Source organism: Silene latifolia, unplaced genomic scaffold (genome assembly GCF_048544455.1).
Source record: "Silene latifolia isolate original U9 population unplaced genomic scaffold, ASM4854445v1 scaffold_150, whole genome shotgun sequence".
Taxonomy (NCBI): domain Eukaryota; kingdom Viridiplantae; phylum Streptophyta; class Magnoliopsida; order Caryophyllales; family Caryophyllaceae; genus Silene; species Silene latifolia.
The window spans coordinates 65,169-80,752 of NW_027413138.1; the positions used below are offsets into that span (position 1 = coordinate 65,169).

Consider the following 15,584-nt stretch of genomic DNA (forward strand, 5'->3'; position numbering starts at 1 on the left):
CTTTGCATTCTCGAGAAATTCCTTCTCTAAGAATGTCGCACTAGCCGCAACAAAAACACGTTGTTCGGTTGGCGAATAAAAGTAATGACCAAGCGTTCCTTTAGGATAACCTATAAAGTACGTCTTGACCGCTCGCGGGCCGAGCTTATCCTCGTGTCTCCACTTGACATAAGCCTCGCAGCCCCAAACCCGTATAAAGGACAAGTTAGGGACCGTTCCCTTCCATAGTTTATATGGAGTCTTGTCATGACTTTAGACGGACTTGTTAAGTATTAGAGCGGTGACAAAAGAGCATAAACCCATAATGAATCGGGTAAAACCGTGTGACTCATCATGGATCGAACCATATCAAGTAGTGTTCGATTTCTCCGTTCGGACACACCATTCAATTGAGGTGTTCCGGTGGAGTTAAGCTGTAAGGCAATCCCGAGTCTTTGAGGTGTTGATCAAACTCGTGAGAAAGATACTCGCCACCACGATCCGAACGCAGTGTTTTAATCTTTCTACCCAATAGGTTCTGTACCCTATTCTGGTATTCTTTGAATTTCTCAAAGGATTCACTTTTGTGCTTCATTAAGTAGACATAGCCATATCTACTTAAATCGTCCGTGAAAGTGATGAAATACCTATAGCCTTCTCGTGCGGTGATTGACATAAGGCCACATACATCCGTGTGTATGAGTCCTAATAGGTCAGCAGCGCGCATTCCAACACCTTTGAAGGAAATCCGAGTCATCTTACCGATGAGACATGATTCACACGTGCCAAATGATTGAAAATCAAAGGCCGAGATAGCTCCATTTTTGATGAGCTTTTTACGCGTTTCTCATTAATGTGTCCCATACGGCAGTGCCATAGATACGTTTGATCTTTGTCACCAACCTTTAACTTTTTATTCATTACGTGTAATATTTCCGTGGTCGGATCTAAAACATAAATTCCGTTCATGGAGACGCCTTGCCAGTAAATCATATCGTGTAATGAGAAAATGCAAGTATTATTTTCTATTACAAATGAAAAACCAAGTTTATCAAGTGCAGAACCTGAAATAATGTTTTTCGAAAGACTAGGTACATAATAGCAGTCATATAATGACAACTCAAATCCGCTAGGAAGCTGGATCACATATGTCCCCTTTGAGATGGCAGCCACTCTTGCTCCATTCCCAACACGCAGGTCCACCTCACCCTTTACGTGGGGTTCGATGTTCGGAGCCCCTGCACATGATTACATAGATGAGAACCACAACCGGTATCTAGTACCCAAGTTCCGTAACTTGCGTGGTTAATCTCAATCATATGAATAAAAGTAGAAGAGGATGAAGACATACCAACAGGTTTAACGCGACCTGCCTTAATGTCCTCATGGTAAACAGGACATGTACGCCTCCAATGCCCAGTCTTGTGGCAATGATGGCATTCCATGTTTTCATTCTTGCTCTTTGTCATTCCTGATGAGGTGCTCGACTCACCAGGCCCACTCTTACCTGAACCCGACTTCTTGAACTTCGGTTTACCTCGCTAGGTTTGCACGAGCTTTGCCCTTACCTTTCCTTTTTTTGTTTGTCACAACGAGAACATCTGTTTCATGCTCCCACTGAACTTCATGTCCTTCTCGGTCGTACGAGAAGGAGTGCGGTTCATGGGGAGTTTTCTTCAAATCATTCATATAGTAATTCGCTCTAAAGAGCGCAAAACCATCGTGGAGTGAATGAAGCATGCGGTCAATCACAATGTTCTCGCTGATTTTACAATCAAAGGTCTCGACTTCTCGACATTCTCAATCATGCGAGAATGTGTGGGCTAACCGGTTGGCCCTTCGGAGTCTCGCATCAAAGAAGCGAGTGGTATGCTCATAGGTCACGATTCTCGGTGCTTTCGAGAATTCCTTAGTGAGCGTGGTGAAAATCTTGTTTGCACCATGGGCTATGAAGCGTTTCGGCAAATTGGGTTCCATTGCAAAAATGAGTACGTTTTTAATCGCACCCGCTTCCATACAGAAATCATTAAACTTGGTGATTTCAGCGGCTCTAGCCGTGGGACTGGGTTTTCGGGAGGGGCTCTAATAGATATTTGAGCTTCCCATCGCGCGCGGCATTCCGTAATGCCGCCTCCCAGTCTCGAAGTTTGATCCATCATTCTTGATCGAGTAGGCGATTCATCCGATTCATGAAGATCCGAAGCCGGGACTCACGGTCCAATGTGGCACTTGGCATTGGGTTATCGGTAGAACGACCATTTGTTATTAGCGATTTTAAAAGTTCGTGATCTACACTTTGAAAAAGAAAGAAAAACAAAAACGAAATAAGCAACTCATCGAGGTGATTTAAGTCTATTTAAAATTCATTTTAACGTGTAGACTCAATGCACTTGCATAATTGATCTCCCTCAAGAATGATACAAGTGATCCCAAGACTCAATTTCTGTAAATTGATAAGCCAACTGTTTAGCTAATTCTTCCGGAAGAACTCTTGGTCGATAGATTTCCGTAAATCCTATCTATAGTCCACCATAGTCACAGGATCGTACGAGTGACCATAGTGTTGAGATAAAATAGGTCAATCGGTTCCAACTTACCCGACGTAGAAGGGGTCATATTATGCCTACCGACGAAGAAGGGACTCATTGGAGTTTGACCTATAAAGACCGTTCTCAATTTTTGTTTATACGAGGAAGATCCCATCAACTTAATTATAATTCATTTTAAGTGAACGAATAACTAGCGTCTGTGTGAATGAATCAATTTAGGTGATGGCTTAGCATGATCGTGTGACATGAGAATGTCAAAAGAAAACTAACTCGTGACCTCTATATGTGTCAGTTTTCATGCAATAATTAGGTGGTTTGGTTTTTAGGCGGAATATGATGCATATTATCGTTACGAAAAATAAATAAATGAATGCAATACGTAAATAAAAAATTCCTAGTGTGGCCTATCCTAGTAAAAAAAAAACATAATACAACTTTGGAATCCACCGTTGGACCCGAAAAGCTTGTCTTGATGTTCCATCTTGGTCCATGTAGCGGGAGTGAGCATCCGGTCTCCTTCTTTAGTCTTCTCAAAATTACAATTAAAATTTACAAAATATAAACCTATTTACATTCTAAATAAAACTGTAATTAAAAGAAATAAAAATGGAGATACGAGATCTCAAAATACAACCAAGACCGTGTTCCATCATTACGGTAACACGTTCTACTAAAGCCACACTAAGTTACAACCGTTTGCAAAAATAAATAAATACGTAATGAAAAACATTCAAATTAAAGAAGAACGATAAATAAAATGCATCAACTAAAATTAAATTTATTCGTGACATAATTCCGTAATTATGTTAAATTTATCCAAACCACCAAAGATAATTAAAATTATATGACAAACCGCTTGATCAAGTTAATTTTAATCCGAGATAATCCGTTACTATAAATCGTTTTAGAGTAACTTAATTTTACGTGGGTGAACCGTTTCACTAACAAGCGAGAGCATAAAAACGTTTTATGCAACAAAGGCCGAAAGGAAAAAAAACAAACTTTTTTTTTTTTTTTCTTCTGTACTGCTGTACGTGAACAGTACCAGAATTTTTTTTTTTTTTTTTTTTTTTTTTTTTTTTTTAAAAAACAAAATGCCGAGAGCCTCAAAAGGCCAAAAAAAAATCAATCGGCTTTAAAACGAGAGCAACAAGAGATCAAAACAAAACGGTTTGATAAAACACAATTGTAATTTTAATCTAATCCGTATAGAAATCAAACTACAATTGTTACATCTTCAACATATTGCAATCATTATCGGTTAAAATTACAACATGTGAAGAACGATAGAAAACAAGAGATCGAATGATCTAACAAAAATTGTGTGGCACGCATAACGATGCAAAAAAAAACAGAAAAACAGGCCGTGTTCATGAAGGCCACACGGTTTTCTAAAATTTTCAAGACAAAAATTTGTGCCGCACGAAATGTTATGCAATCATTTTGATCGATCTTTAACATATTGCAATGAATATCGATTACAATACAATATGCAAGGATCGAAAAAGAAAACAAACAAAAGACAAACATCACCGTGTAAACTTGACACGGATCCCAAGGCTAAAAAAAACGCAGCACGCAGCAAAAAAAAAAAATTAAATGCCGAGGGAAAAAAAATTTCCAGCCGTGACATTTTTGAACAAAAAACATCGATTCAAAAAATCGTTTGATGAAAATCACATAGAAAAATTTACGTGGCCTCGCTCTGATACCACTTGTGAGGTAATATCCGTATACTACCCTATAAAATTAGGACTATAACGCAAAATTTACATGTGATTATGGTCATAAAACGAAAAACATAATGAAACGATAAAGATCAAAGAAACAACCTCGGGTCCTTGAGAATTTGGCCTAAGATCAGAAATCAATAGAGATTTCCTCCTAATCGAAACACCCAAGACCGTCTGAGATTATGCCCTTGTGCTAGAAGTGAATTCTCTAATTGCCTTGCAATATTGAGAGAATTTGTGTGAGGTTTTCTTAGATGAGAGATCTAGGTTTTTCAGAGGAAAGCACTCTTCAAAACCCTAAAAATTTTGCAAATGAATCATTAGGTTACAAAAGAGAGTGAGCCTCTCTTTTGTTCACTTGATTCGGCCAAACGAGTCAAGGGGAGGAAATGGGCTTTTCCATTTCCTCTTCATTTTAACTCGTAGTCCGACATCCAATTCGCTAAATGTATATGACGCGGTTTCATTATAAACTGTCATCGGTTATCGGATATTAAAGCATCAACTAATAATACGGATTAGTTGAATTATTAATACATGTCCGACAAAGACAATATCGTATAATTAATTTATCCAATATACATTAATCAAATATAAATCGCTTATATTTAATTTACGAATTAACCGCTTAATTCGTCTTAGCCATTTTTATTTAATCCGTATTAAATAAAATATCTCAACATCACATTTTGACTAATTATTAGTCAAATAACTCGGACTAACTGGTTAGTCAAATTTGGCATCTACATGACTGTATTTTCATACCGTCACATCTCTCAAACGTATCCTATATGTGTGACTTTTAGGGACCAGTTGATCACCGCCATCTGTATGACAATAACGTCAAACTTATCTAGCAAGCCAACCGTTATTGATAAACGTGGACCAACTGATTATGATACAAAAGTATACCCTTTGATCCTTTTAGAGATTTATAAGTCCTTGCACTAACTGTTAAGGACACCAGCCCCAACAGTTGGAAGCGGGGATCGCTGTTTTGGGCACAAAGTTGATGGCCTGATATAGCTCGTTCAGGTGCCGTTTGTGCCCATGAGCGGACCCACCGTTCTCGTTGCCCCCGATGACAACATGGATTACTCCTATCCGTTCAAAGACGGACTTTTTATTTGAGCCGCCGGTATTAGTCTTTTGGCCTCCGGCAACATATTTGCTGAGGCTCCCCTTCCGGATCAGCTCTTCAATGGCATTCTTCGATGCGGCGAGTTGTCGATTAAGTGACCGGTGTGGCCGTGGTACTCACAAGATCGCTCGTGTCACCGTCCCCCTCGCCTTGGGAGGCCTTTCCCACTTCTGACCCTCGTTCTTGCTCGGGCGAAGACCTCGGCAGCAGATACGACCGGGGGTGTGACCATTGTACCGCTTTTGGTAGTACGGTCCCGAACTCCCCCGACGCCCGTCGAGTTACATTTCTGGCGGACTTGTCGACCGTGACCTATTATTGTCACGGCGTCCTTCATCCGGGTTGTCCTCCCGGCGGCTCTTACTCTCTGAGTGCCCGGCCTCGCTGGGGCCTACCCAGGTCTTGTGATAGTCCTCCACCTTTATGGCTTGGTCGGCCATCTTCCTGGCGGAGTCTAGGTTCAGGCCTCCGCACTTGATGAGCTCGTTTTTTAAGTCCCCTCTTGGGAGGCCTTTCATCAGTGCGAAGGCCGCCAGTTCGCTGTTCAGCTCACGAATCTGCTGAACTTTGGCGTCGAACCTCTTCACATAACTTCGGAGAGACTCGCCTCCCTCCTGTTTGATAGTCAGGAGGTCCGATGTCTCGACGGCCCTTCGCTTATTGCAAGAATACTGGGCCAAAAATATGTCCCTTAGGTCGCCATAACAGTATATCGATCCATTGGGTAGCCCCTTGTACCAACTTTGTGCCATCCCATGCAGGGTCGTTGGGAAGACTCGGCACCAAACCTCATCGGGCTGCTCCCAGACCGACATGTAAGACTCGAAAGCCTCGGCATGGTCGGTTGGGTCGCTTTCTCCCTTGTATGATATGGGAGGCAACTTTAGCTTAGTCGGCACCGGGACCTCTAGGACATAGGGGTTGAGGGGCTGTCTGACCACGTGTCGAATGACACGCGGCGATCGGCTCCTCGCATCCTTAGTCCGGCTCCTCTCCCCGTGGTGGGAAGGGCTTCTTCTCCGACTCTGGTGAGTCGGACTTCTTCTCCGACTCTGGTGAGTCGGGCTTCTTCTCCGACTCTGGTGAGTCGGACTTCTTCTCCGACTCTGGTGAGTCGGACTTCTTTCACTCCTCTGGGGTAGGCCTCGTCGGTGTTGCGGCGACGCTGTCCTCCCGCGAGTGCGGAAAGGACTCAGGTCTACCACTAGCACTTTGGGCTCCCCCGGCGTCTTGATAGGGTCAGCTTCCTCCAAAGCTTCGTTCAAGTTCCTCGGAGTCACTTTTTGGGCCCTGGTCTCCTGTTGGGGTGCCACCGCTCTTGTCGTTGTGACAGTGTGAGTCGGTGTGCTACCCATTAGGTCCAGGAGTAGCTTCAGTTTAGCTGCATCAACCACATGTCCCATGATAGTGACTTGGTCGGCGGGTAGCGGTGTATCTTGTTCCTTTGGCATCCCGTTCGTCGTATCAGTGATACGGCCGGTGGGGGACTGCCCGATTTCAGAGTTGTGGAATGTGTCATCTTGGTAGAATTCATTTTCCACAAGCACCATCTCTGGTTGTTTCGACATCTTCTTAGCTTGTTGGGTGGGTTTTGTTTTGTGTTTTTTTTTTTTGTGTTTGGGAATGAATGTGACTAGCTTCTAGTATCTTTTTCCCCACAGACGGCGCCAATTGTTCCGGGTGTAATTCCAGAGCAGTATTGTTTACCACGCAAGCTTGGTGAATGGATGTCCTTTCTTGCCTTGACTCTTCCTCTCGGTCTCTCCTGAAACAATGAACAAACTGAGGGCTCGGCTTTGTACCGAGCGAACTCACTCCGACGCTCAAGTCAGTAAACTTAAAGGGATTAAGTTGTGTGTTACTTGGCGAAGTATATATTGTAGAGAGATAAGGAAGATATTACCAGATTATGAGGTGTTTAGGTTATATTTTTGGATCCTTTCCTCAATGAGGGTTGAGGAGTATTTATAGACTTTCACCTTTTGTCACGTAGTGGCCAAGTGGTCAAGTGGCTAGCAGGTGGAAAGACTGATCTACCCTCGGCCGAGGGACCTATGGCAGGCCGGCGGGCCCCGTTGACTCGCCCGAGGGGTCTTGGATATGAGTACGCGGATATGTGCCCTACGGCTAGTTGTCCCCGAGAGGCCCAAGAGACAGCCGATGTGCTACGTCGGTTAAGTTTGTCTAAGTCGTTGACTTGCTGTGGATATCTTTGACCTTGCTCAATATGTTGACTCGGTCATCGGGTGCAGAATATGCCCCATCAGTATTATTTATAAATTTAAATCGAGATGACTTTTTCATATTTCACCCCCTTAGTTATAATATGAGAAAAAAAAAATTGAACTGGAATACTAATAAATTAAAGAGAAATGGTTGAAGCCATGAAATGTGTATTTTAATGAATAATTTTTTTTCCCACAAAACTAATGATTTCAATTTTTAATTTTTCTTAAATACTTTTAATGAATTTTTGTCATAAAACTAATAATATCACTTATAATTTAATGAACGGAAGATTTGTTTCCTTATTTAACCGGATTCCTTTTAGAGGGAAAATTTCAGAAAAAAAAAATATTTTCTTAGTATATACTATATATAGGGGATGAAAGATTGCTTAATATATTAGGGGTAATTGATTGTGATTGCAAATTTTGGGGATAATATTGCACAAATAGGATCCTACAACCTGTTGTACAGTAGCATTGTACAACAGGCCCATATATTACATATTAAACTATCTAAGCCCAATAAAAAAAAATTCTACACATCTCCATTTTTTTCTAATTCTGATTTATCTCCAGTCGACAAACCCTACCTCCTCTTTCCCTTCTCTAAATTTCTCTTAAACGACGACAAACCTCCTATCTCCGTAATTCTGAGTCTAATATGGTGAAAGGGAAGCAATTGACATCATAATCAAGGAACGAGAAACAATTTACATCATCATCAAGAAGGAAAAAAGGATTTAATAATACTTTGAGGTAAATTTCTACACCAATCATACGAACTATTATTAGAAAAATACAAGCTAAAAAATTCGAGCACATAAGAATACGAGCTATTAAGATAAGAATATGAGCTAATGTAAAAAGAATACGAGCTTAAAAGAATCACAAACTTAAAAATACGAGCACATAAGAATACGAGCTATTAAGATAATAATACGAGCTAATGTAAAAAGAATACGAGTTTAAAGGATCACGAGCTTAAAAATACGAGCACATAAGAATATGAGCTATTAAGATAAGAATACGAGCTAATGTAAAAAAGAATACGAGCTTAAAAGGATCAAGAGCTTTAAAATACGAACACATAAGAATACGAGCTATATATAAAGATAAGAATAGGAGCTAATGTAAAAAGAATACGAGCTTCAACTATTTTCATGCATTAGAAATTTTGGATAAAAAAATTCCTTCCTCACGAGTCACGTCATATTAATTTGTTCCATATAGTCAATTAATTATAATAATTTAAAGGAGAATATAATTCATTAGGTGGATGATAGATGAAGATGAAGAGGAGTTAGAAAAATATGGAAGAAGTCAGAGAGAGAAGAAGGATTTGATTCAAAATTAGATTACGTTATTTTTTTTGTAAAAGTATTTGGAAAAAGACTAAAATAACCTTGGATGTACAATGCTCATTATACATCCAGTTGTATAGTCTTGGAACAGATAATATTGTAAAGATTGCATAATTTGAGAAGCAAAGTAAATATTTGTTTTCATGTGTAGGATTGCATAATTTGAGAGTCAAACCATATTTTTGTTTCGTTGTATAGGATTCAAATTGATTCAAAGCATACGTCAAAGTTGATGCAAATGCAAATTTGATTTATTAGTAAAAGTGGACGGCTCAACTTAGACAGGCCCATCAAAGAGTAATGTATGTTAGGTGGGAAAACTACCTAAAAATTTTATTCTCTTAGTAGTAAGAGAGATTGATAAATAAAGTTTTTATGGGCTTACCATCGAATAATGGTCGATAAAAATCTCCAAATTTAATAGATGGAGGTTAGAGTTTTGAGAGAGAGATTTATAATTGACTAATCGATATCTACTTTCACTACTTGTAAGTTGTATCTATCCTTTATTTTTCAGATGTCCTTTTGCTAAGGAGGTTCGTAGGTTGCTCATGATTTGGATGTTGATGTGGGGAATGCTTTCTACAAGCTTTCTGGTGGTTCTCTATTAAAATCTTGGAAGTAATGTTGGATTAGAGCTAACAAACAATGACACGATATGAAAACACGATACGAACCCGACACGAAGTTAACGGGTTTAGACTGAGGCTTAATGACTCATCTATATATGTAAGTGGGTCGACACGAACAAGACACGAAATTTAATTGGCCTGGGTTTCGATTGAGCTCTTTAAACACAAACCCAACACGAATGACCTGATTACTAAATTAATCTTAATTTCTTGATCCTCCATCACATAAATATATTTAAACTTTCCAAATATTGACATGACACAAAAACACGACACGAACCCAACATGAAATTAACGGGTTAAGATTGAGGCTTGATGACCCATTTATGCAAGTGGGTCGACACGAACACGACACGATAATTAATTGCGTCGGGTATGGGTTGAAGGGTTCGTGACCCGTTTACATATGACACGAACACGAACCTAGACCTGACAAACGGGTCAATCGGGTCGGGTGAATTTCGGGACTCTAGACTTTAGATCAGGTCGCGCGAGTTCGGCTTCGGGTCATTTTTTTCATTTGTTTTACTCATTGTTATTTGAATTTTTTTTATTTAGAGTCGTTCGACGTCTTTCAAAACTAGAAAACACGAACTATTGTAATTTTTGAAAAATAGATTGTTTACTTTTGATTAAAATACTTCTCGTAAAATAGTGTAAGTGTAAACATCTTGTTGAGTCGGAGTGACTATACTCTAATACTCTATTACAAAACCGAGTATATTCAAATAAAAATGTTAAATGCCTAACTAGCACATGATCTAAATTCTAAACCACAAAATACGGACATTATTCATTATCACACGGAGTTGAAATATATTCTCTATAAATACTTCAGCCAGACGGAACCAAGGAAGCACGTACAATATCATTTGACTAGTACACAAATTAAAACAAAATAAAACAAAATAATCAATATAATGGCATTGATTGATGGCAAAACTATTTGTTTGAAATCACTAGTGAACAACAAACACTTGCGATTTCAAAATGGTAGAGTTCAAATGTATGCCCTTCTCCAGTTTTCAGCAGATGATGTTCTTGATCCTTATGCTCAACTTGATGTTGTCAAGTCTTCTAAAGATAATGACCTTTTCCACCTCAAGTGTTGCTATAACAAAAAATATTTGGTCAGGTAATATCACGCACTATGTTCTTAGTTTTCGCTCTCGTATATAGTGAAAATGTGTTTTCTAACGTGTGTGTTAAGAGCACTGAGCACGTATTAAGAATTCAAATATGAAAATATTCTCATGAATATCTCTTGTGATATAAAAAAAAAAAAAATCCGTCTTATCATTTTTATTAAAGTACGGAGTAATATTTTCATGTTAGAGTTCTTAATGAAAAATGAAAATCCATACTTAATATTACATGATTTATTTTTATCATAATTTTTTTTAGGAGGGGCCAATTAATATAAATTTAAATTCGTAGCGAAAAAGTTTTTATTTGAGTGTTTTTTTTTTGGCATATGTGCAAAGCAAGTGGGTCCCATTGTTGTTTATTTGAAAGTAAAGAACAATTCATTAATAGAACGTCATACGGCACTTACAAATGATAGGTATAATCGAAAATTAATCTAATGGAAACCAAAGAAAAATAACTTTGACTTTCTTAAAACATGATCTGACAATTCGGCTCGTCTCATTATTGTTTAGATTAAAGCTAAAAGAGGGCAATTTAAGGGCATCCACAATAGATGAACCCATTTTGAGATTTGTCAAATGTCAATTCATCAAAAATACACACTTTTTTACAACAAACATCTTACTAATAATAAGCAAGTTTTTTTTAAGGTTTATACAAGGACTCACTCTCTCTCTTACCTTTCCCAACAAACTATTTGCATATATTAAAAGTATTTGCATTAACAAACCGGTTCATTATTTCGCAACAATAGAGGGGTTTGTACTCAAACCTCTAAGGGGGTGTTTGGTTCACGCGTGGGTATGGGTTTGGAATCGGGAATCATACCTGGGTGGTATCGGGTTGGAACTTGATACCTCATACCTTGTGTTTGGTTCAATTTTGGGGGTATGAGGTTAAAAAATAATCAAAGCTAAAAACTCTTCAAAATACAATATTTTTAATAATAATTTTTATACTATTAAATCATACAGAGAAAAATTAATCAAATAAATATATAAAATGATTTTTTTTACAATTGTTTTTATCACTTTTTAATATTGTAATTTGATACCATGGGTATCAATCTCATACCCACCCCCTCTCTGGGTATGAGAAACCCATACCTCATGGGTTTGAGGTATGGGTATCAAACCTTCAATTTTGTCAACCAAACACATGGTATGGGTTTGGTTCATTCCAAACCCATACCTCATACCTATATTGGGTGAACCAAGGTTCACCCAATATAGGTATGAGGTATGGGTTTGGAATGAACCAAGGTTCACCCAATATAGGTATGAGGTATGGGTTTGGAATGAACCAAACCCATACCATGTGTTTGGTTGACAAAATTGAAGGTTTGATACCCATACCTCAAACCCATGAGGTATGGGTTTCTCATACCCAGAGAGGGGGTGAGTATGAGATTGATACCCATGGTATCAAATTACAATATTAAAAAGTGATAAAAACAATTGTAAAAAAAATCATTTTATATATTTATTTGATTAATTTTTCTCTATATGATTTAATAGTATAAAAATTATTATTAAAAATATTGTATTTTGAAGAGTTTTTAGCTTTGATTATTTTTTAACCCCATACCCCCAAAATTGAACCAAACACAAGGTATGAGGTATCAAGTTCCAACCCGATACCACCCAGGTATGATTCCCGATTCCAAACCCATACCCACGCGTGAACCAAACACCCCCTAAATGATACAGAAACATTTGTTGACAAACCTCTATTGTGAATATGTTCCACTACATTTTAAACGTGTATTTATGGCTGGCCTTTAAATATATGAGACAAAGTTTTGTTATTCTCTACTTATTATACTTTTTGTTTCCCAAATGGCTAACAATTAGACCTGGCAAAATCAACCGAACCAGATTTACCCAACCCGAAAAGGTTGACTCGAGACCCGAAATCTACCCGAAATGCCGCACCCGAATTGATCCGATCCGACCCGAGATCTCATGGACCCGTAACACACCCGACCCGAAATGACCAGATCTGAAACCACCCAACCCGAAAATGACGCGACAAATCATAACTTTAATTGATCCCAAAAGGCTTGAAATGCCTTTTTTTTCACTTAATCATTGACCCGAAAATGAACCGGCCCGAAATAACCCGACCCGCTTAACCCGAAATTAACCCGACAAACATACCCGAAACAACCCGAAAGGACCCGACCCGACCCTAACTAACCCAATCCAAATGTGTCTGACCCAAACCCAACCCGTTTTACCAGGTCTACTAGTACCAATTGACCCGTTTTGCCAATAAAACGAATATATACATCTTAAATAATTTGTGACAAATCTAATGACACAATGCTAATACAGGTGGGGCCCACATAGCAACTGGATTAGCGCATCAGCTAATTCCCCAATCGAAGATCAAACTAACTGGGCTTGTACTTTGTTCAAGCCCATTGTAGTAGGTGAAGAAGGTGGCAACAAAACCATCAAACTTGTACATGTTCAGCTAGGGCACTACCTAAGCTACGGTACGGTCCGCTTTTCGTCGTACTTGTACGCTGGGTCGGACGTACCCGACCCAGCGTCAAAACAAGACGTAATGTCTGTCATTAATTGGGGTCCGACACTGTCGTTCACCATGCCAAGGAAGGTAGCATTCAAAGGTACTGAAGGTAATGGCAAGTACCTAGGCAGTACCATTTTAAAGGACAAACCGTATGTCCAAATGACATTCGATAACGTACAAGATCCGAAGGTCGCACACGAGATAATCCCGTCTGAAGACGGGTTTATTTGTATTAAATCTACTTATTTTGGTAAGTTTTGGAGGGTTGACCCGGACGATTATAACAAGATTGTGGTCGATTTACGTGATGATCCACGTCTTACTAACAATAAGCTCGGAATGTTCCGATTTTCAGTGTTTAGCCAGCCTGACCGTATTGGTCTCCTCAATGCCCAAAACTTCAATTACTGTAAGGCGCACAATAGCAACGAGACCGGTTCTGATTACCTCATCGTCGCTTATATGAGAGATGTTGACAACTGGACTCCTCTCCAGATCATAGACATTTGAGATACGTTCAAATTACATATTGTATGTGAGACGGTAGTACTGTTTACATTTACAAGTTATGTTATCATGTTTTTCTTTTCATTCACAACTCATTTAAGTATGTTCTAGTATTTGCAATTTATAACAATAAATGAATCATAATTATGCAGAAGAGCATTTTTAATGGTCTCCCATAATTTATTGTAGCTTGATTTTTCACATAAATGTTTCTACTACTTTCTAGCAACGACCTTTGCTTAAGGTACAAACTTCAAGCTTGAATATGCCCACTTCATATAATCAACCAATAAAAAACAAGATACTTGAATTCCAAGTAGCTTGAATTGGTAGAGCAGGTATAGCTTCTAAGCGCGCCATCTTTTTCTGGCTCCAAAACAACCCGCTTGAAAACTTTACAAAATTGCAAGCAGGTCCCCTTTTTGTAACCATTGAAGATGTCGGCGATGAACAAATAGATGAACGTGTGAAACATATAAATATTAAGAGCATCTACAGTGATAAGCTATATAAGGGCTTGTAGCTTAACTTGTCATGTCAAAATTTCTAGCCATATTGCTTATAAACTAAATATTTCTTCAATGGTGAGCTACAACCATCTTGTAGCTTGAAATCTTTGAATGGTCCCACATTAACCCAATTATCCAATAGAAAGCAAGCTATTCAATTTCATGCACGAATCTTGTTGGAGCAGGTGTTGCTCTTAAGCGGGTTACATTTTCGTTGCTCCAATGGTAAGCATGCATGACATAATGTAGCTTGACAATTTACATAAATTGCAAGTAGGTCCCTCTACTATACCATTGGAGTTGCTCTAAAACCTCTCACTACCACTCTTTCACTAAGGCTAGTTCAATTAAGATAACTGTTCTAGAGATGTAATACTATAATAATAAATAAAGAAAAAAAAATTGTACTCGTAGGAAGTTATGAATTACTCCCCCTCATCCAAACCAAATGTAATACTTGCTTTTTGAAACTATTCATGGTCGTAGAGAATCTTTAATATCAATCAATCAATCAATACTATATATTAATTCCAGAAACCAAGGGACTTCGATTTAATTAAATAAATCTATACAAATTAATTATACTATATAGTTTTTAATCGTTAGCGTTGTGTGATGGGCCTGAACAAGGGATTTCAATGTAAATATTATATAGTTTTGGTTAAAAGTATAAATTTAGAGAATATTAAAATATGGCGAGTTTCCTTAAAATAAACGGGTCCCACTTATGTTATTAATTAGTAGAAAGATTATTTAACATACACAAATATAATATAAGTATATGTTATATTTAGGAAACTATTAAAAAGTAAGTAAATCAATTCAGATTTCCAAAAAATATAATATTGCATGATTCATTAGATTTGTAATTTAATTAGTAAATAATAATGATTGCTCTTAAATAATATTTTATTCTAATATTTCAGATTTATTTAAATATACAACTAGATAATCAACTACTATTATAGTAACCACCCATGTGAGTAGTAAAAGCAACAATAATAGCAACGAGAGTAGTGAAAGTCATACTAGCAGCAACGAGAGTAGTTAAATTAACAATAATAAATGCAGGGGGAGTGAGACAAAAAATAATGACGGCGGGAGTAGTGAAAGTCATAGTAGTCACAACACATTTAATGAAAGTAACAGTAGGAACAACGGTGGGAATATGAAAAATTAACTAACAATTCGATTTTAAGAAAATATTAATTTATTTAAATATATGAGTTTGACAAAACTAACGGGTTAACTGTAAAAA

At 38.1% G+C, this 15,584-nt stretch overlaps 1 protein-coding gene across 1 annotated transcript; it reads left to right on the top strand.

The window, feature by feature from the left end:
• The first annotated feature begins 10,543 nt into the window (after positions 1-10,543).
• Positions 10,544-13,820, top strand: LOC141637825 (uncharacterized). The gene is made up of 2 exons (XM_074447245.1): positions 10,544-10,758; positions 13,109-13,820. The coding sequence occupies exons 1-2, from the start codon at positions 10,544-10,546 to the stop codon at positions 13,818-13,820; spliced, it is 927 nt and encodes a 308-aa protein (XP_074303346.1).
• Positions 13,821-15,584: the final 1,764 nt, after the last annotated feature.

Coding starts and splice junctions, on each gene's coding strand:
- LOC141637825 (XM_074447245.1), top strand. CDS start 10,544: ATGGCATTGATTGATGGCAAAACTATTTGTTTGAAATCACTAGTGAAC. Junction 10,759..13,108: donor AACAAAAAATATTTGGTCAG/GTAATATCACGC, acceptor ATGCTAATACAG/GTGGGGCCCACATAGCAACT.